The sequence below is a fragment of the Pseudonaja textilis genome, chromosome 2, assembly GCF_049901715.1.
Source record: "Pseudonaja textilis isolate UNSWEBS1 chromosome 2, rPseTex1.2, whole genome shotgun sequence".
In the NCBI taxonomy this organism is placed as follows: domain Eukaryota; kingdom Metazoa; phylum Chordata; class Lepidosauria; order Squamata; family Elapidae; genus Pseudonaja; species Pseudonaja textilis.
Window position 1 is genome coordinate 90721193 of NC_141991.1, and position 22691 is coordinate 90743883.

The window sequence follows — 22691 nt, forward strand, 5'->3', positions numbered from 1 at the left end:
ATCTTATTCACCAGCCTTATTCACCAGCCTTTACAATTCTCAGTTCCTTTCATTCACTAAAGGATGGATTATTTGGTTTCAATCCAGAAAGACTGCTACGAATGCAAAAAATATATGCAAAGCAATGACACATTTTACTTTCATGGAATAGTTAAAAGGGGCTAATATAATAGATATTAATCAGGTTAAATTGTGAATTATATGAGCAACAGGAAGGGATGGCTTCTCATTTGCTTCTAATGTTACTTTTTTAAACAAAGAAAATACAAAATACAAAAAAAAAACCATTTGACTGGGCTATCAAATCTGGGTTTCATTAACTCTACAACCCATTAATGGAAACAAAGACATGCATTCTTTCCTGGTGAATGCTGTTTGCCCCAGCATCAATTTTATGTTGCCTAAATGCTAATATGTGGATATACGTTTGGATTTTTTTTAAGCTCTACGTAAAACTGGAAATAAGAGTTGGAATTTGTCACATCTAGTTTTATCATGCAATTGTAGTATAGAACATTAGAAATTTTTGAAAATGTGGCTCTGATATTCATATCTGACTGTAATTGATTTTCACCGTGAAATGTGTGTATATTGAATGGTATTTCATCTATAGTCTACATTTTGTGTGTGTGTGTGTGTGTGTGTGTGTGTGTGTGTGTTTGTGTGTGACTTTGGGGGAGATGCTTCTTTAATTTCATTCCAAGGACTTTCAGAGTTACAGCAGCTATCTCAAATTAGTTTTTCTTCTCATTAGAAAAAGAAAAGAAAAAAAATGAAACAGCGCCACTATTCCTTTCTCCATTGAAGAAATTGGATTTCCCATATTAGATTAATTGGTAGACAGGAACAAAATGCCTTATAATAATCTGAAATGTTTCCTCAAGAAGAAATAATATACAAAAGTAGCGATATGGAAGGTCTTTATGCCAATTCATTATTGTATTTTTAAGACGACTTAATAAAGTTCCCTTGGTAGATTACCAAAAAGCTAAATGCAAAGAATGCCCAATTAAACTAACTGTAATTCATTTATAATTGTCAGTTTGTGACTGAGATACTCCAAACTTCAGTGATGTTTCTTCATTTATTTCCTTGTCTCCTCTTGGTAACTTTGGTCTTTACAGATTTTGGTAACTGTTTTTCCTGTTTAAAAAATCTATGTACTAAACAATGTTCAGGATCTTTTAAAGTTCTCTGGTACAATCCTCCATCTCCATCTTAAATGTACAAATATGTGAATTAGAGTAACCTTATTCCTCAATTACACAATAACATTTATCTCTGTGATAGGGTTTCTTCTAAGTAGCTAGGTATTTTAGATTGCTCCCAAGCACGATGAATGGATGTGTTATTGAAATGGTAAGTTAAAAACCCCAAATAAATGTGAAAAGCAGCATTTCTGGTTAAATAAATGTGAATGTGTAAACATGCAAAAATAATTGACTGTAATATGTGGCTGATTTATCCTAGCATATTTCAATAATAAGGGAATCTGCTAGTGAGGAAACAATTACTTTGGTTTGATCATCATTTTTGGAGTGTATATAAGCAAAAATCCAAAACCAGTAGTGTTTTTCATGATAGTTTGTTGTTCCTGCTGTTGTTCTTTTTGGAAACCTAAACATTGACAACTATCATATCCTTATGTCAATGAATGCTGTTAAGCAATATTACCATATCCTTCAACAGTTAATTCAGGGAGACAAGTGCAGTTAAATATTCATGGATCATCATACAGTCTTCAGAATATTATTAGCTTAGATCCTATCCTCCCCATAACTTTTCCCAGATCTATTCTGGTATTCCTAAAAGAGTCAAGAGCGGGTGATTTTGACATCTGGTGTTGTTTTGTTCTCTGTCAGCCACAGAACTTTTAATTTGTAAAAAAAAAAAAGAGTGCCTGGCTTTTTGTTGCTATTATTCTGAGCATTGATGTTCTCTTGCTGTACTTATTTGATCAGTCAGATATAAGAGTGTATCTGATGGTGTCTATTTACAAATGAACCAGTCTGGAATGATTTTCTCTCTCTCCACCCCCACCCCACCATCACCACAATCACTCACTTGCAATAAGTGATTGGTTGGTTGCAGGACTTGCCAGATAAGATCTGGGAGCCCTGAAGTTACAGGTTGTTGAGCAAAAAGGCCTGTTGCATTTGTAGAGTTGGATGAATCCTAAAGATAGAAGCCCAAAATCAGAAGCCTACATTTCAGATCCATTTTCTTTTTCGTCATTGCAAAAGTTGTGCATAGAACCAATACATTCAGACTTTTTTCTTTAGCATTCAATTTGTTTCATTGATTCATGCATATATTAAACATAACACTAAGTATTTTTTTCTGCATTGGAACACTTCTGTTTCAATACTATGGTGATTAATTTATTAAGAAATTGACTTTTCGTTATTTTTCTTGGTGGTGTCAAATGGCCTTTGCTTGGCACTGCAGATCATCATTATCTCATAATAATGTCTTGTAATATAATTGTCCTTTTGCTAATTTCTGGGAACAGCCTACATTTAAGAGTTGTGAAAAGTGATGGAATTTTTAACTCTCCAGATTCAAAATGGTGTTATCAATTAATACTGCTGAAATGGACATTTGTATATTTTTTTGATTCTGTATAAGCAGATGTAACTATTTTTGTGTTTGCTTACAATTATCAAAGAGTGGCTGTCAGGAAAGCAGTATTAAATTGAGATAATTCATAGCTATGTGTTTCATTTTGCAGCACAAGCCTGTTGTCCTAGCAATAGCACTTAGATTTATATACTCCTGCATAGTGCTTTACAGCCCTCTCTAAGCAGTTTTACAGAGTCAGCATATTGGCCCCAACATTCTGGGTCCTCATTTTACCAACCTCAGAAGGATGGAAGGCTAAGTCAACTTTGAGCTTGGTGGGATTTGAACTGCCAAATTGCCAGCAGCCAATAGTCAGCAGAAGTGGCCTGCAGTACAGCACTCTACTGTGCCACTGAGGCTCACTACTGATATCTTAAATGAATACAGGGTATGTCCAAAGAAAATGCAAGTATTGAAGTGACTGAGATGCTCCAACCTTTAGTGATGTTTTTGGGAGCTTGCCTTAAAGGCATCTCTGTCCAGAATAATGCATCCATATGTCATTTGTGTATATGTTCTAAATCTGAACAAAGTTATGATTCCCAAGTAATGCTCAAACCAAATCTTGCCAACAAAAGGCAAAATGAAGGGCTGTATGTATTATTCGTGCTTCATTCTACAAATGTCACTTCTGTATATACTGTCTTATATACAATGCTATTAATCTGATCGCTTTTACTCTTATTTGTCATAGTAACCCTTGAGATGCTCAAAGGATGATATTTGAAAGCTATCTTTGTGTATCTTATATGTCTTTCTCCCTAACTGATTTGTTCTGTTGTTTGGTAAAATTCTAGTAATAAAAGAAAAGATTTCTTTAGTAGCATTTTAATTAATGTTATGGAATCATATATTTATAAACTCCAATTTTCAATGGGAAAATTACAAAAGTTGTGATAAAAATGTTCAGCAAAAATGCTTTTTATTAAACCATAATCATCTACATTCATTTTAATTGAGAACAAAATCTGCCATATATCTAACAGAAATTTAGTAAATTAGAACATTGAGAGTTCCAAAATATCCATATAAAAGGAAATCTTATACTGTAAGAGGTCCTAAATAACATTGCACTGAAATGGATATACAGATGGAAAATTTCATTCCCCCAAGGGAAGAGAATTTCAACATTGAAAAATGCTGAATATATTGCTCATTTTTCAGTAATAAGGAATTCAAAATAAATTTCTGGACTGTCACAATTGCTGATTTGGCGTGTTGTAAACATTAGCGGATGCTGTATAGTACCAGTAATTATTGCCCAAAGCATAATAGCCACAGCACTAGGTGACTATGTCAGTTCTTGACATCTTAACAATTTCTAGACTAGCATGAACTATACCATAGTTACCCCATATGCTGGAAACACTGTACCAACTGCTGAAGAAATTATATTTTTCTTTCCTTTGAGTACTTCATATCTGTCCCAAAATATTGATCCTGTTAGTGATTCAGTTTACATCTTAAGACAAAGATATTTTACCTTTATGTCAAAGGGTTTTAAAAGAGTTACTAAATTTGTCTATACATGTTGTAATAAAGATTAGACACTTCTTTATATGTTACTTTTCTATTTATTCTTTCTTTTTCTTGTTTCTTGCACTTTTTATTCTTTCTATTCTCTTTTCTTTTAATTCACTTTGTATTAGTTTTTATTGTTATCAAAATCATTAATAAAACTCGTATACATAAAAAAGAATGGCACAGTGGTGCTTACAAAATAATGAAATGAAGTTGGAATGGCTTCAGTTTTCATTAAAACTAGATAATGTTAAGATCCAAAAGCTACTCACATTCTTTGGGCAGTTCATACAAATAAAGGATGAACCAGACAATACAAAAAGAGGAAGATATAAACAGGTAAAGTAGATTAAAGAATATATGAGAATATATTTTGAAGTGCTAAAAGTTACCATTAAGGACAGATCTACAGAACAAAGTGTTTATGTAATCATCAAAAACGGAACCCAATTTGATATTATCGAACTAATATATATATATAAATACTTTTCCATGGCTTTGAGGTATTATTGTATGACTTAACTTCTGTACTATACGATATGAAGCTTCACCAATGAGAAATCATAAATCTGGCATTATTGACATGTATAGTGACACTTTTCAGAGACTCTGTATAACTAAAAAACTTTCTCATTGCTTCTTGAACAAGAAATATAATTTTTGATTTGCATTCAGCACACTTTTTGCAACCAAATATATATTCCAATAACTTCAGTTGTTGCACATAATGAATATAAAATGCAGACAGTGTTTTTATTTGCCACATTGCACGTAAAGAAAAATAGCAACTATTTTTGCCCTAATTTTTATTCAGCAACATGTTTTCTCCAGACCTTATAATTAGATTTGGCACATTTAAAAGAGAATAACGAAATGCTTACAAATCACTATAAAATTGAATACTAACTGATTTTGTTATATTCCATAATTGCTGCTGATTAAAGAGTTAATTATGAAGTGGAATGTTTAATAGAGAGTCAGCTTTTGGATTTTTAATACCTCTGTTGCCTGGTAATATTTACTTTTTTATGTGCTATCTGGTAATTTGAAATTGAGAGAATTCCCCTTTAACACTGAAAAGCCAAGCAATTTAATAAGAAAACTTAATCCCACATAAACCAGGATTCATTTAAACAAAAACATAGCTTTGTTCAGGGGTGGGATTCAAATTTTTTAACAATCAGTTCTGTGGGCGTAGCTTAGTTGGTTTCTTCAAAGTTCTTCAAAGTACTCCAACTGGACTATATCCTCCCAACAGTAGTATAAAAAGCTTAAAACAACCTTTCCCCCTTTAAGAAAGTCAAGCTGTCAGGTTTCCAAATGAAATTACTACACATATGTCAATTTCAGGCTGGACAGCAGCAAAGTACTAGCAAAGGAGAGAAAAAAAACCTCCAGATAAGTTCCTGAGACAGGAAGTCTAGTCCTGCCAAGAATGTAATAAGAGGCAGTTTTTGTAAGCAACAACACCAGAATGTAAGGAATGCCTTCCTTACAGGATTAGGCTGTAAAGTGGAAAAAGCAAAAGGAGATTTCTTCTAACAACCGGTTCTCTGAACTTTTTAAGAAAGTTAACAACCATTCTAGAGAATAGGTGTGAACTGGTAGAATCCCACCCCTGGCTCAGCAATGTTAAATAATAACTTACATAATAAATATTTAACATGTTTCGTATACAAAAGACAAGCAACACTTATGATTGAAATATGCAAGGATCTGTTAAATTTGATTTGGAAGTAAATGTTTTAATATTAATCACACTATAATCCTTTTTTCATAATATTAAAGATTTAAACATATATCTAAAGTTAATACACAGTCAAACCCATTGTATTTGGGTTACAGTGGAATTAAACATTGTAATTCAAACTTAATTCAAAGACTGAATTATGATCATCTTAATAGTTTAATCTTGACATCATGAGATTTTTCTATTTCACTCTGTTAATATTTAGTAGATTAGCAATTGCAGATTTAAGATAGCTTAATTTAAAAATAAATGCATAATGTATTGATACGTTTGCAACATCTTTTTCAAACCCTTGATTTAAAATGAGATTCTCCAAAAAGATATTTTAATTTTGCCCCAAAAGAAGATAAGTGAAACAACAAGAAGTATCTACTAAACATTTGATTATTTTCCACTGGTCATGGAAGCTGTCTAATGTAAGATATGAAACTGAAGGAATTCAAGTTATTTAACATCTGAAACAAAAATATTTTTTCTTTACTATTCTAAATACAGAAGATTACATAATAGATAATTCTGGCTGCAGAGTAGAATCTTCTACCATATCCATGAGTACTGAGATCCATTGGCTCCCTTGCTCTTCTGAAAGCTCTAAAAACTTAGCTGTCCTCCTGGACTATAGTAGTTGGAGATCTCTCCACTCAATCTTAGATATAAGGTGGAATACTTTGGTTGTCTGCTGGGTTCATCACCTCCTAGTATGATTTTGTTGTTAGTTATTTCTTGTTTCTTAGTGTATTGTGAGCACTCGGAGGTTGAGAGTCAAACAGCATCACATCTTAATTAATTTAATGCTTATTATGCAGCTCCTGTGGAATTCACAGCTTTGGAATCATTTTCTTGGTAATTATAAACTCTTTCTCCCTCTCCTCCTCCCCTTGAAATGATGGTGAATTTCCTGATTTAAACTTAGTTATAAATTCTGCAAGTAGCTCTCAAATCTTGGTACAAATACCAGGATATACTCTGTAATTCCCGATTTAGTTTCCTTGTCTTAATTCTTTTCCAATTCAATCTACCTAGGTGGCCAGATAGTTATCGAAAAGGTATGCTGTGAGAGGGAAAGGAGAGGAGTAAAGAAACTAAAGGTCCAGAAAACCACATTGGATATAATATGTTCATTTTGCTTTTCTGGGGAAACACGTTTTCCATTTTCACAAAAGTTATCCATCCACCTGTTCCTCACACTGTTTACCTGCATAATTCTATTTTACCTGCCAATCCTAGAGGCTGGCTATACACAGTCTAATAAATATACAGCTACTATAGAGGAATAATAACATTGGCAAAATGTAGTACTTTAGATATTGCTGCAAATGAAAATTCAGAAATAATTTAGTTCTCTTTCCTCAGTTAAAGCTATTTAGTAATTAATATTTTCCCATGTCTGTTCTAAATGTAATCTCTTTAAATATTCTTCACATTAAAAATTCAGAAATTTTCAGGAAAGGTCAGCTTTCCTATCTTTTCCTCTGACAATGAAGGGTTTTTCTTAGCATCTTCTATTATCTAATTCCTTACTATATTATCTTCTCTCAGTTTGTTGCTCTAGGCTTTATAGCTCAGTATATAATCAGCTGAGGTAGAGAGTGATACTGAAAACAGAATAAAAATGAGCTAATTATGAAACTTGATCCTGGATCATTCATCGTTCTACTCAAATATCAATTCAATATGTACAAAAAATACAATTTCCACAAAATAGACCCCTGAGAATACTTTAGTACTGCTTATCATCCTCACTGCAGAATAGTTTGTTCTCTCCATATTTTATTTCCATGTTTTAAGTACGTTTATTTTTAACAACATGATTACTTCCTGCTATAATTTCTTTCCATTTGGCTCCATAACTTCCAACCATTTAGCTTCCTAAGCCAAGTGACTACTAGCACCAAGATTAGTTCTTAAGTAAAATTATGGTGGATTCAGGATTCAGTGCTCCATTGTTTTAGGCACACAATGCAGTATCATCTCATTTAGAAATTAGATAATGATATGAGTATACCTTGTGGCTTATTTTGTAATACTGAATTGTTACATCCATTTGTTGCATTAAATTATTACAAGTATTCCTTGAATTAAACAGATCACTGGGAAAGGGAATGCTCTTGCTAAGTAATGCAGTCAGAAAGCATGCTTTCATGTGACATTAGTAAATTACAACAATCCAGGTTGTATTTTAACCTGCTCATTCTCAACTACTTTTTCAGTTCTATGTTCCCACTGATTTTTCATTACTGGCACATGATAATTTTTACAGATATTCCAGTAAATTATTTTGGTGGCTGTGTTATGTTGTTTATAACCAATTTGTGTGATGTGCTCGTAGAGCTGAGTATATGATCTGTAGTTTCTTTTTCCTCTTCTTTGTACAACCTGCACTTTGAACCATTTGATGATTTTTCAGTTCTGACCTTGATTGCATTAGTTCAAAAAGGGTTTTCTTGAGCATTAAAATCAGTTTCTTTTTTTAATGTTCCAGTTGTAAGGCATTGCCAGGATTTTTTTTCTTTCTCCATTTCCCATCAATCTTTTGTAGAAATTGACTATGTAATACTTATCCTTGCCAGCATTCTGTTCGTGTTTTTTATTACATTATTTTGATATTCATACTTTCTTTCCTGTATATTTGGTAAGTTCCAATTTTTAATTTGCATCAGTGCTTATTCTTGGCTGTCTTTCATATCATCATCCAATGTATACTTTGAAAACCTTTGACTCCTTTATTGCAGGGCAGGTATACTTTTTCAATATCACTATGGGGATGTAATGAATAGTCAAGATTGAATAGTCAAGAGTTCTCTTGTGTTTTTGTCCAAACTGTTCAGTTCAACTTGTATCCAATTAATAATTCCATTAATAATTGTGAATGCTCCAACACTGGAAGTTTTTAAGAAGAGATTGGACAACCATTTATCTGAAATGGTATAGGGTTTCCTACCTGAGCAGGGGGTTGGACTAGAAGACCTCCAAGGTCCCTTCCAACTCAGCTATTCTATTCTATCCTAACTTCCCAAGATATTATTATCTACTTTTCTGTGCTGCTTTCTTTTAATGAAACATTCCCAGTTCCATACAGTAAATTAGGAGATGTTGGAAAGTATATCTGGATGCAATTCTGAATTATAGTGCTCTTAATGGGATATGCATTAATGTACTTTCCAGTATGCATTCTGGCATAACTAACAGTTAGATCATAACTTTCGAATCAGGGCATTGGCTTAGAAGTGCTATCACTGAGCCAAATCCAAGAGGTTCATAAGTATCATTTCTCGCTTCCATAATTACTAATTGTGGTCATGAAAGGAAAAGATGCCATATTCAAATTTTAAAATGTGACTGAAGAGGCAGTAGATCAACACGAACAAGCTTAACTGTGGAATAGTTTTGTGCATGTTTTGGCATTTCTCAAACATGTTAAAGGGTGAGGATTCAACATTGTTAAGTCGGGTGTATTGTCACATGAAAATGTAAATTGTGTTTTCCTCCATAAGCCTTTTGAGGGAATTTTTTATGATAATTTATTTTGTGGAATGAATACACAGCCTGGGTGAGTTCTGACTTAGCATTTACATCTTAAATAATGTTGCCTCCGTTATATCAGATGCTGCATATTCATTTTATGTTTTCACTAAGCAGTTAAAGTAAATGGTTGTATGGATTAGTGCAGCTAGACCGAGTCAGCTTCTGATGTGTTATTGAAATATTGCTTGCCTGAGCAATTTGCAGTCAGAGGGCAAGAATAATTCTAATGAGGTCAATTAGCATTTGGAGTTCTTTTTAGTAGCTTTAATTAAGCACAACCTTACAGCAAGGACATGTGTGAGTTCCCCTCCCCAGTCCCTTTGTTTATATGATCTCTGAGAGAACTACTGGAGTGAGGATTTTTCCCCCAATTGTTTTGTAAAAGATGCATCTGATCTTCATAGTCTGCTGTCTAATGTCTAAAACAAAGAACATAACAAAAGAACACTAGCATTTTCTTATGAGCCATACATTTAGAAAAGAGGCAGAAGGAGAGTCAGGAGACTATGTCACCAACCTGACACATGCAAAACTATATTAATGTGAATTCAAATTGATGCTGCTTTTTTTGTTCTTTTTCTTAAATTCAAGAAGATACATGGTCCCTTTGGAAAAGAAGTGTCTAATATGTTAATCTCTGTGTATGTGTATGTGTGAAAGACAGAGAGAGAGAGAGAGAGAGAGAGAGAGAAAGAGAGACAGACAGACAGACAGAGACAAAGACAGAAAGACAGACAGTGTTTGTATGCGTACATGCACGTTTATGTATTTCTTTGGTGTTGTAATGCTTCATTTTGCTTCTTAATATTCTCACTGAATAAGATAATGGGGAGGAATCATGACTAACAAATTTGTTTAATGATCAGTTTCAAAAAAAGGCCATAGGAAGAACCATAGGAATAATCAAAAGGCCATAGGAAGGAAGGAGATCAAATTCAGTTCCATGTTCCAAATCAAAGCACTCTCAACAGATTATCCAGCCTCTATATCAATATATAGTGAAGGAGAATCTGTGTATGAAGTTGAAGCAAGGGAATGGAAAAAATAGCTGGCAAGTCAGTGGACAATTTAGCTCATAAGCAGCGATGCTGGTCTTCAATTGTAATAAAGATTTGATTTGATTTGACTTGACTTGACTTGAGGTAGGGAAAAATCTGAGGAAAAAAAAGCCATCTCAATATCTTAAAAAAGACTCCACCTTAATTAATTCAGTATTAATAAAAGTGGTAAATTCTGGTTCATTTCCAAATATTACAGAAATCTGTGTGGTTTTTGCTTCTTTAATCCTGCCCCACCACATGAACCTTAGGAACCTATCATCTATTGAGTAATTCATTCTACTCTCAAACAGCAATTCATTTCAACAACAGTATAGGTTGTGCACAATTATGAAACAGGCCCAAAGGGACCTTGTAAATTTCTTTGGCTGAAGATCCTAGTTCAAACCTTTAAATGAATAGTCTACCTCTGTTTTTCATTTTTATTGATGCAATTTATATTAAAGTTTGCAATTAAATCTTTCTGAAATGCTTGAAGTCAACTGTAATAATTAATCTTGTTTTGTTTTTCTTTATGTGAAGAACTAATGAATATTCTTAACTGTTTATCAAATATAACTGATTTTCAGATACCTGGAAGGGAACCATTTATCTGCTGTGCCAAAAGAACTTTCTATGTTCCGACACTTAACATTAATGTAAGTATATCAACATTTCATATCAGCAACAATATAGGAATACACAAATGTTGTGGCAGTGCGGTTATAGCTTGATTGACAGATACTGTAGCTTCATACAATGCAATACTGTAGAACAGTGGCCCCAAACCTTTTTTCTGCCACGGCCCAGTACCGGCATCACAAAATGATCCACAGCCCGGTACCGGCATTAGCACGCATGACAAGGCAAGGTGAGCTGAGCGACTGGCCAGCCAGCCGTCCCCCGCTTCTCCCCACCACCTTCAACTCCTCCTTTGTACCTTTGTCGATGGGCTTCGGTTCAGGATGGCTTCGGGACTGTTGCTCGGCTTGCCTTGCCTTGGGTGCTGAAAGAATCCTGGCGCCTTAGTTTCATTCGAAGCCCCACCCTTCGATGAAACTAAGGCGCGAGGATTCCTTCAGGACCCAAACGCCGCTTTCCAACCGGAAAAGCTCACCCAGAAGCACTTTCTTGTCAAACAAGATGGCGGCGCCCAGCAAACCGGCGGCCCGGTAGGAAATGTTCCACGGACCGGTACCGGTCTGCGGCCCGGTGGTTGGGGACCCCTGCTGTAGAAGACCATTACAACATATTTTTACTTGAAGTCAAAAGAGTCATCAAACTATATGTACCATTAACAACTCCCAAAACCAGAAAAAAACAAATTACCCATAACAATAAGGAAGCTTCAATCCAAAAAGAAATCACTTTGGCGAAAAAACAGATCTGGTCACGTTGCCAACTTCAAAAGCCGATTACAAAAATTTATGCCACCAGATAAAAACTGAATGCACCAATTATCACATTAAACAAGAAGAAAACCTTCTATGCACCAATTCCACCCGCGCTTTCTACAATTTTGTAAACAACAAACTAAAAGACTCAAGGTCCATCCCACCCCTGAAAGGACCTAATGGTAAAGACTGCAACGACAACACTATTAAAGCCAACCTCTTTAACACATTCTTTGGCTTAGTATTGGTAAACAGCAAAGGATCAAGCCCAGTATTTCCTAGTCGAACCACAGACAACTACAATGATCTAATACATATCGATTTTACAGAAGACAATGTTAAAAAACAACAATCAGCAATCTAAAACCATCTCTATCTATTGAACCAGACGGAATATGTGCCTACTTCTTAAAAAAGCTATCCACTGCCACAGCCGAACCTCTAAGCATAATCTTTGAAAAATCTTTGAGGACCAGATCCTTGCCAAAACTATGGTCACAAGCCACGGCCATCCCCATCTTCAAACAGGGAGACCCCAGCCTAGTTGAAAATTACAGACCAATCTCTTTATGTGCGTCACCTGTAAAGTAATGGAATCAATTATTAACCAATCCATCATCCTCCACTTAGAAACATCAACTTACTCTCTAATAAACAATTTGGTTTCGGAAAAAACTATAATGTAATCTGCAACTCTTACACTGCAAAAACATATGGACTACACAACTCGATCAGGGCAAAGCAATAGATGCAATCTACATAGACTTCTGTAAAGCCTTTGATTCAGTGGTACACGACAAACTACTCCCAAAACTAAAATCTTACGGTATCTCTGGACAGCTGCATAACTGGATAGAAGCATTCCTGTCAAACAGACAACAAATGGTCAAAATTGGGAGCGTCTTATCAAATTCTGTACCTGTCAATAGTGGTGTCCCCCAAGGCAGTGTTCTAGGACCAACTCTTTTCATAATCTACATAAATGACCTCTGTGATCATATCAAGAGCGACTGCATTCTCTTCGCTGATGATGTAAAGCTATTCAACACCACAGACAATACTGCTACCCTTCAAAAAGACCTTGACTATGTATCAGAATGGTCAAGCAAATGGCAACTTCAAATCTCAACAAATAAATGCTCTGTCCTACATATTGGCAAAAAAAAAAATCAGAAAATAAAATACAGGCTGAATAGTCAGCCTGAATAGACCTTGTTAATGATCCAAACTCTGTCAAGGATCTTGGAGTACTCCTCTCTAAAGACCTAAGTGCTAGAGCCCACTGTAACTACATAGCCAAAAAGGTGTTAAGAGTTGTTAACCTAATCTTGCATAGCTTTTTCTCCGGTAATATCACTCTACTAACCAGAGCATACAAAACATTTGCTAGACCAATACTCAAATACAGCTCATCAGTCTGGAACCCACATTATGTATCTGATATTAACACAGTTGAGAAAGTCCAAAAATATTTCACAAGAAGAGTTCTCTACTCCTCTACTCATTGCAGAATACCTTATGCCACCAGACTTGAAATTCTAGACCTAGAAAACCTAGAACTACACCACCTTTGGTCCGATCTAAGTATAGTATATAAAATCATACATTGCAATATCCTACCTGTCAATGAATACTTCAGCTTCAACCATAACAACACAAGAGCAAACAATAGATACAAACTCAAGGTTAATTGCACCAAACTTGATTGCAGGAAATACAACTTCAGCAACATATAGTGGTCAATGTCTGGAATACTCTACCTGACTCTGTGGTTTCTTCCCCAAACCCCCAAAACTTTAACCTTAGACTTTCTACTATTGACCTCACCCCTTTCCTTAGAGGTCTGTAGGGAGTGTGCATAAGCGCACCAACGTACCTACCGTCCTGTCCTATTGTTTCTTTTTTTATTATTTTTCTTATATGTATCCATGTATCCATGAATTCATAATTATGTTTTTACTTATACCTATTATCTTGCAAGCAATTGACAAAAATAAATAAATAATAAATAAGTAAATGTTTGAGAAGACACAAAAAAGTTGCTTGTATTGTGAGATTTATTTTTTATGGAAATGCAGTGTACACACAGACACAAAGACACACACACACTTTTAAAAGAGATAATCAGTAAATTACTACTTTGAGATTTTTTAATACAATTCAATGTTTTTGGACCAATCTATTTGGTAGAAAGCAAGCATAATACCTCAATTTTGGTAGAAACAATCATTGGTAGATCTTGCTTACTTCTAGTGTTCAATGTTGTGTCTTATTCAAATATATATGATTTTATTTTAAATTCCAATTTAGGTTTAAATTTTACAAAAATAAAAAATATTTAAATTATTTCATGAATGTCATTAAACACAGGAGTTTCATGAATGTCATTAAATACAGGAGTTTTAATACTAATGTATTTATTCCATTATCTTAAAAAGTTTTACATGGCAGTGTTTTATTATTTTATAGCTGGGAGGTTACCCTACCCAGCCAATGTGCCAGCTATAATAGAGAGCATTTCTTTTATATAATTCTTTTTGTGTATTTATATAATCAAGATACAGAGGGAATTTATTGAAAACTTAATTAATAGAAGTCTACTTTAAATACAAGAGCTTATACAACGAGTGATACCACAGTATTTACAAGCACAAGTAGCATCTCTACTATTTAGTGCCTTCCCTGGAAAAGTTTGAAGTATCCACTTGTCACAATTTTTACTTTTTGTCCACTATTGTTTCTGTTTTTATGCCTTGTTGGTTCTAGATTGTAAAATGGCTTGATATTATATTTTAAACTCTCTTTTTAATTTTTAAAAAATAAATCTTTAATTTTATTTATTATTTATTAATTATTTAAAATAATTCTTTAATTTTATTTGTGCTTTTATGAATTTACCTAAAAGCTGCTTGCCTTAGTGTAATCAGTAAATCTTAAGAATTTTTTTTAAAATATGTAATTATAATCCCCAAGAATAATCTTAGTTGGTAATAACTTGTTTATGCTTTTTGGTTTTGCTCTGAATTTAAGAAAAGTTCTGTTTTCATTGCATCAATGAAATATGTGTATTTTTCATTGCATCAGTGAATATTTTGTATATCTTTTTTCAGTGACTTGAGCAACAATAGTATCAGCATGTTGGCCAATTATACCTTCAGTAATATGACACAGCTATCAACTCTGTAAGTACCCAGTGATTCTGACATAGGTTCTAAATAGTATTTACTGTAAAGTAAGTTCCATTAAGTAGCAAGTATTTAATTTTTCTTTGTTAATGTATTCTTCCCTGCTCCTGCTCTAGTTGCTTGTTGCAAAGTATTTTAAGCTGTGATCTTTTATTCCCTTAGGATCCTAAGCTACAACAGGTTACGGTGTATTCCAGTTCATGCATTTAATGGCCTTAAATCTCTCCGAGTGTTGTAAGTATTGCTCATTCACTGTTCTGGAATTAAATTTTTAAAAGTGACATCAAAATTGTTAAAATCAGTGCTTTCCCCTGATTCTCTGTTTTGCAGCCATTTCTAGTCATTTGCATTTTTCTATTTGTATCAAGATGTAAAGTAGCCTATCAATGTGCATTCAGATGTTAATGTTTTGTTCGTGATTTAATGCCTTAAGATGATTTTTCATTTTGGAATTCTTTCTTTTTTTTAAAAGGCTGCTGTTAAAATATAAGCTAACCTATTTGACTAAGACATATTCTTGAAGGAAGCCTTCTCAGTTGTAACTTGCTCATTAATCACTTCGACATATTCTTGAATTTAGTGTATCATTCCATACTTTAAGCTAAAATTCTAATTGGGATTCTGTGTGAATTTGATCATATCCAAGACTTTGGGAAAAGTTTGATCTCTTCCTTTTTTTTTACGTATACTTCACCCGTTTTTCCAACTTTTTTTTTTCTTTAATGTGACAATAGTAAACATTTTGTCAAATGTTTCTTTTTGAGAATATTGAATGTAATGGTATTTAATAATTCTCTTGAGTGATTCATTTATACTTACTTTTTATGAAAAATCATAAGCATTACTTAGGATGAAGTCCATGTTTGCTTCATCATTGTACCTCCTTGTTTAGTATCAACCCTACCAGATAGATCAGACAGAAACGAAGACAATGAACTAATTCTATTTTAATATAAGGCTACATTAACAGAAATATGCAGGTCTGAAAGTATAATTCTCTGTGTCTTCTTTACATCTCAAGAAATTGGGAAGGGTCTCTTCTGAACAATCTAGTTGCAGACTATGCTTTCTTTTATTAGACTTTTCCCTAAGCAGGATCTCTGGGCCCAATTTCCTAAGATCATTCTCACATATCATTACAATTAACACTTTAGGCTGTGGCATATGGTTTTTAGTACTCTTTTATGACTGCAGTTGTGCTGGCATATGTCATGGAGAGAGAAAAGGAAGAACTACAATTCTAGCCTTGAAGTGCAGCTCTGGTGTCACAAGGGCTGATGAGCTGACATAGCTTCTAGCCAGGGCTGTTGTGGAGAGGGATAGACAGCATTTCCATTGATCCAGACTTGTACTGGGGACTAGAGCTCTGATCAGGCTCCCCACCTCCTCAGTTGCTGGGAAAATGTTGCCAGTCTGATTAAAAATGAGATACAAAGAGACAGACAGAGGAGAGAAAATTAGGAGAGAAAAAAATATTGTGTAAAATAGAGTGATTGAAGATAAAAATTAGAAAGCATAGTATTGTTAATGTATTTAAGTTCCTGATCAGAGAAAAAAGTCCCTGAGGTAGCTTCCCTAGAGGAAGAGAAGTAAAGCTCTAGAGAGATAACATCTTCACCCCAGGTCCAAGATGGGAAGGAGGGAGAAACTGCCTTTGACAAAGCTGAAGGATTTAGAGAAGGATTGGGCAGAAGACACCAAGACAGGTTGTTCCCCCAACAGTGGAGAAGCAGATAACAGATAACAGATCATCAGAGTTGGAAGGGACCTTGTAGGTCATCTAGTCCACCTTTGCCCAAGTGGGAGACCCTACACCATTTCTGACAAATGGCAGTCCAATCTCTCTTTAAAAGTCTCAACTGATGGCGCTCCCACAACTTCCGAGGGCAAGCTGTTCCATTGGTTGATTGTTCTCACTGTCAGAAAGTTTCTCCTTATTTCCAGGTTAAATCTCTCCTTGTTCAGTTTTCATCCATTATTCCTTGTCTGGCCTACAGGCACTTTAGAAAATAGCTTGACCCCTTCCTCCCTGTGGCAGCCCCTCAAATATTGGAAGACTGCTATCATGTCTCCCCTGGTCCATAGCAGTCTATGATTAGCTGAGCAAATCCAGGGAAAGGTCTTGAGAAGTTCTGAGCACTTTCCTTTCTTTTTACTCTCTTGTGATAAGCCCAGAAATGGGGCAAGAAGTGGGAATGAAGGGAGAGGAACAGGACAGCTTGTCAACACTGATGGAACTATGAATTCTGAATTGTACCAGCAAAGTCAACAGGAGAATATTAAGTACATGTCTGTGAATTGTAGTGCCAGAAGAATGGGTCATGCAGCAAGACATGAAATTGTACAACAAAAGAATGATTAAAGCAGAAGAAAGTTAATGTTTTGGAATGATCAAGTCAAAGTCCTGACCTGTTGTGCGACAACCTGGAGCTCATGTGAGAAAATCCACCAATATCTCTGAGTTGAAGCTGTTCTATAAAGAGGAATGAATTAAAATTCCTCCAAGCTGATGTGTAAGATTAATCAACTGTTATTAGAAATGTTTAATGGCAGTTGTTCCTGCCCACCAATTGTAGTAATTGCTGTTTAACTAAATTGCAACTTTTATTTGCAGGTATTGTTTCATAGCAGTTACTGAGATCCATAGGCTCATGCATTTTTACTATACACATATATGGAACTTTGGGTCATTATCTTCTATAAGTGAATGAATAAGCACGTTTTTGACTCATTTTTAATTGGGTTTTCTTTTATCTATTTATGAGAAACAGTTCATGTTTTAGCTCATACTTATTCAGAAATACTAAAAATTAAAATGAGTTCACAAACTTTTAAACACGTTGCGTGTTTAGGGCTATATACTGTATGAATAATATAGAAAAGGGTAGTTAAGTGGCAGCCTATTTGTTTGTAGCTGAACATAGTGCATAATATTCCAGTTGATGGTGCTGTTTGAATAATACACAAATGTTAATTTCACAATATATTTTAACCCATTACATGAGAACTTCAAGAAAGCATTGGTTTCATATTTTGTGACTGATCCATATGTGTTTTTATTTAAATTGCAAGCAAACCTAGATTAGCTTTATTCTCAAAGGCAACAACGTATCTGTTTTATAAATCCATTTGCGACCTCTATTTATTTAGAAGATCTACTTAATCATATTTTGAAATAGGTATTTGCTCAGAGAAAAATAACACGCCACTCTTATATTTCTGTGCAAAAGTTAAATGAAGCATGAATGAGAATCTCTCTTTCTGGGTTGTGTGTATTTGGAAGCCTCCAGTTTCATTTGATTTATTATGGTCTACAAAATTCTAGTGTCAGCGACAACCCTTGCCACATGTCATCTACATTGTTATTAAAAATCAATTCTCCTGGGGGAGGAAGTGTTTCCAAGCGACAGCATGCAATCTGTTACTGTCATTTATTTATTATCAGAATTCCCAAGAGAACCTCTGTTAGAAATAATCAGCAAAAGCGTATCCAAGTTTTTGCACCTTTTTTTTTTAAAGGACACATAGCTTGAAATCTGTCTAGGTTTGATGTGCGGTTAACAGATCCCTTTTATGCATGAGCCCCTTCTCTAATTGCTTTTCTTCCTGGGAAATTTCCCCTATTACTATTAAATAGGAAAACTATCCTATCAGTCAAAATATGTCTCTGGCTACCAAACATAATAATCGGTGTCATAACATATACCTTGTTTCAGTAACTCAAAGTCTTAATTTCTATTAGCATATCTTTACACACCATGTTTTAAGGTGGTTTTTTTATGCATAGATTAGGATTTTTTTCGAACCAAGCACCAAAAGATATAGAACTGCCAGAAAACCCATGTAAAATATGCATAATTATAAAAATGATAAAATTGCTTCTATGTCCTTATTAAACACAAATTTTGTGATTCAGTGTTTGACAGTATTTTGCAGATTTATTTTTGGTTCCCTTTCCAATAGTTCAAGTTCAATTCCCAAGTTCAGTTTTTCGAGGATTTCACTATTTATTTTAGAATTTCATAAAAATCACAAAGTAGGCTTGCAGTTCAACAGTGAGAAAAGTAATACAATATTAGTAAGAAAATAGTGTATTTCATTGTTTATATTCTAAACCCTCTGGAATCATTTTTGTCAAGCCCAGCAGTTATACAGACATAATACATACAAATTTTAAAAATGAATCTCCTCTAGAAAGTCAAAATCACATAGGAAAGGATATGGTCAAAAAGCAGTGAGCTTTTTTTAATTTTTACTGTAATTTTTCTCAGTAGTCTGATCTATGTAGCACTGTATTGTTAGAAAGAATAGTAGATGTTGACAAAATGCTGTCACTATCAATTTTCTCTATTACATTTGTTTCAGAAAAAAAAAAGAAAAAAATTAATATTTCCTGATTGTCTAGATCAAGGATTGAATAACTTATCAGAATGTTGTCATGTTGTCTAATTATTCTAAATTGCTTATTCAGATTCAATTATGTTTATTTTTTTTCTTTGAAAAAGTCACTGGTACTCTTTATTAAGGGAGCCATTTTGGTCTATTGATTAAGGTACTAGGTTAGAATTGGTGTGTCTGTATGTGCCAGTCCCACTTTAAGCATGAAATTAGTTCAGTGACCTCCACTCTCACTAAGACAAGCAATAGCAAACCATTTCCATTGAGTCAAAGGCACACACGAAAAAATTTAAAAGCTATAAATAAAAAACTACTCCTTTTTTATTAAAGAAAGATATAAAAGTGTCTGTAAAAAGCCTGTTTCCTTCATTTCCAATCTTTATGCAAAGATTGTATGGTGGCTTTCATGGTTAGGATGCTGGGTTGGAAGTTAACAAGCCTGTGTCCGAAACCCAAGTGCTGCCACGGGTGGGTGAGCCCTTGTCTTTTGCTCCAGGTCCTTCCAGAGACATGAACCCAACAGGCATTCCTAGGCAATGGTGATGTCACCAGCTAATATTTTCAACCCAGAAGCACCTTGGTTGCATCGCATCCAGTTGCATCTCATTGCACTTGTGTCAGAAGCACCTCGGTAGCATTGCGATGCAATGCTTCCTTGTAAAATCTTTCCTGGACAAAATAGTGGAGAACATAAACTATATTGCTTCTTATTTAGTCAATAGATACTAAAAGCTAACTTAAACTCTTTTTATATTGTAACTGTATTCAAACATAATACTACTCTTTCTTCTCCCAGAACGCTTCATGGCAATGATATATCCAGTGTCCCTGAAGGGTCTTTTAATGATCTGGTGTCACTTTCTCACCTGTAAGTATTGTTATCGTCAAAAGATTATTAACCCTGTAGAAATGGGAGATTGCTATGGAATTTTTTTACCTCATGCTACAATTATTGTTATATGTATTTTATTTAGATAATTTTTATTTTCCAAGCAAATGTGAAAAAAACTTACCTTTTGAAACCTTTATTATCAAAGAGAAAATAGATCATTTGTTAAGTCTATTTATATCAAAGTTAGACTGCAAAGCAAATTTTCAGCAAAATATAAAAAACTTATTTTAACCTAAATGGTGAAAAATCTATGGATAAATGATCAAGCAGGCACATGCTATTGGTTCTTAATGTGTTCAGTCGTAGACCTGGTCCTTAACTTTCCAGAATATTTTTCACCTATTTCAATAGGATTGGTCTCCACTTCTTCATTCCAAAGAGAATTGACATTGCTAAAAAAAGAAAAAAGAAAAAAAAGACAAGTTAAAAGCCATCTAGGGACATACAGTTGCTGGAAAGATACCATCACGATTATGCTTTATGAACCATGTTATATTATAGTTTCTTCATACCCCATTTAGATTCCTATATTTTCCATTTGCTGTATCAGGGTATTTTGGGAAGAATGGCATTCTGAAGCATTTTTCCAAATAACATAAGCTCAATAAGGAATTAGTGTTAGTCTATATTATATATGCATTCACTTTTAACCTCATAGTTATCAAGGAAAGGAATTAAAATACGTATATAAATTTATAAATATTTCAACCTTTTTTAAACGTGTCCATTGCTCAAATAGCATCTGTTTCTTAAAATGAATATATATTATTTGTGCAGTACGATACTAATGAACATGATAATGCTTTATTAACGGTCATGTTTAGGCATTATAAAGTCAAAACAATTTCTAGTCAGTTTAAATTCTACTAAAAATAAACATAATTTGTCACATTCACTTAAATAAAGGCAATTAATATATGTTTGTGTTTATGTATTTATGCCTCTCGACTAGGTGAATTCATAACCACTGATTAAAATAATAGCCTGTAAAAAAAAACCTAAAAAAACCTCTCAACACAAAAACTACCAGATATGGAACACAAAAGTACCACACATATCTACTGTTAAATCTCCTTTTAGAGAAACTGCAAAAAATAAAAATACAGGATGGATACAATAAGATAAAGGAGGAACAAAGCAAAACAGCATTGGATAAAATAAGATGAGGGACACAAGTGGCAGGTCAGGAAATGAATGGAAAGAGACCAGGCCAGTAGCTATTCCCTGGTAGCAGATCAGCCTACTTTCCAAAGGTACCTAAGCTTTGTAGCTGCAATTTGTCCCTCTATCTTGTTCTTTGGTTTTTAACAGCTTAGTTTATTCTTATCAGCAAAAGTAACATACAAACCTATTGTAAATAGGATTTTGAGGTAAATCTTATTGGATAAACACACTGTTCCATTTGGGGGATTATATAATAATTTTCATTATAATTATTACAAAAGCAGTTACCAGCTATAAATGATCTTCAAGAAACTGTTCTGCAAAGAAAGAATTGTCCAATAGAGAAGCCAGGAACAAAGAAAAATAGTCTTACGAGATTTTTTTTTCTAATTTTCATAAGGTTTCTGTAACCTCAGCCACTAATATGCCACTTGACAGTCATTCATCCTTCTTCATTCGTTCTGCATCACTGCATACAGTAAATGTAAAAGTATGGTATTTTCTTCTGAAATAATAAATTCTGAGAACATTAATTATCTTGGCTGCCAACAGCAATCACATATATTGTTTATAGAATGTTTTGATGACATGCTAAGTATTATGTTATCTCCTTATAAATGAATATTATGATCTTATTACTACCTACTGATGTTTGAAAATAGTATGTAATATTTTGACTACATCAATTGGAACTTTGCAAAATGGAAACAATCAAATAGGTAAAGTTCCCCCAGTTCAAATGTATTTATGTTTATAAAACACTACAATCCTTAAAAATTTGGGGTACAACATGACTGATTGTGATCCATAAATTCAGCTTCATCCTATCTTACCTATCCTGATCTGTGTGCTTTAAATTTAGTTAATTTTAAAATATCCTTTATATTATATTTCTATATATTATATTTCTATATATAGTTATAACACCAACCCTTGGCCATATAATTAATATATTCTACCCAAACAAAAGTAACTGCCTTCAAATATGTTATAGCTGTCAATGTTCTTGATCAGGAGAAAGCTCCAACTCTTCCATGGAATTTTACAAAATGAGATGAATATGAATTCAACTTTTTCAACATATTCAAACATTCTGCCATTACAATTAGTATAATAAAAAGATGTGTATACCAATATTGAACTAATTGAGACATTTTTATTTGCAGTTTAGGATTCAAAATCATGGTGCACTTTGATTAAAGC

The 22691-nt window shown here is 33.9% G+C and overlaps 1 protein-coding gene across 1 annotated transcript in view; it reads left to right on the top strand.

Annotated features, from left to right (window-relative positions):
* The window catches only part of SLIT3 (slit guidance ligand 3), a 494586-nt gene that overhangs the window by 386506 nt on the left and 85389 nt on the right, over positions 1-22691 (top strand). The window contains exons 21-24 of the mRNA XM_026696342.2: positions 11046-11114; positions 14960-15031; positions 15197-15268; positions 20229-20300. Coding sequence (XP_026552127.2) covers positions 11046-11114; positions 14960-15031; positions 15197-15268; positions 20229-20300 — 285 coding nt within the window. The remainder of the gene's footprint in view (positions 1-11045; positions 11115-14959; positions 15032-15196; positions 15269-20228; positions 20301-22691) is intronic.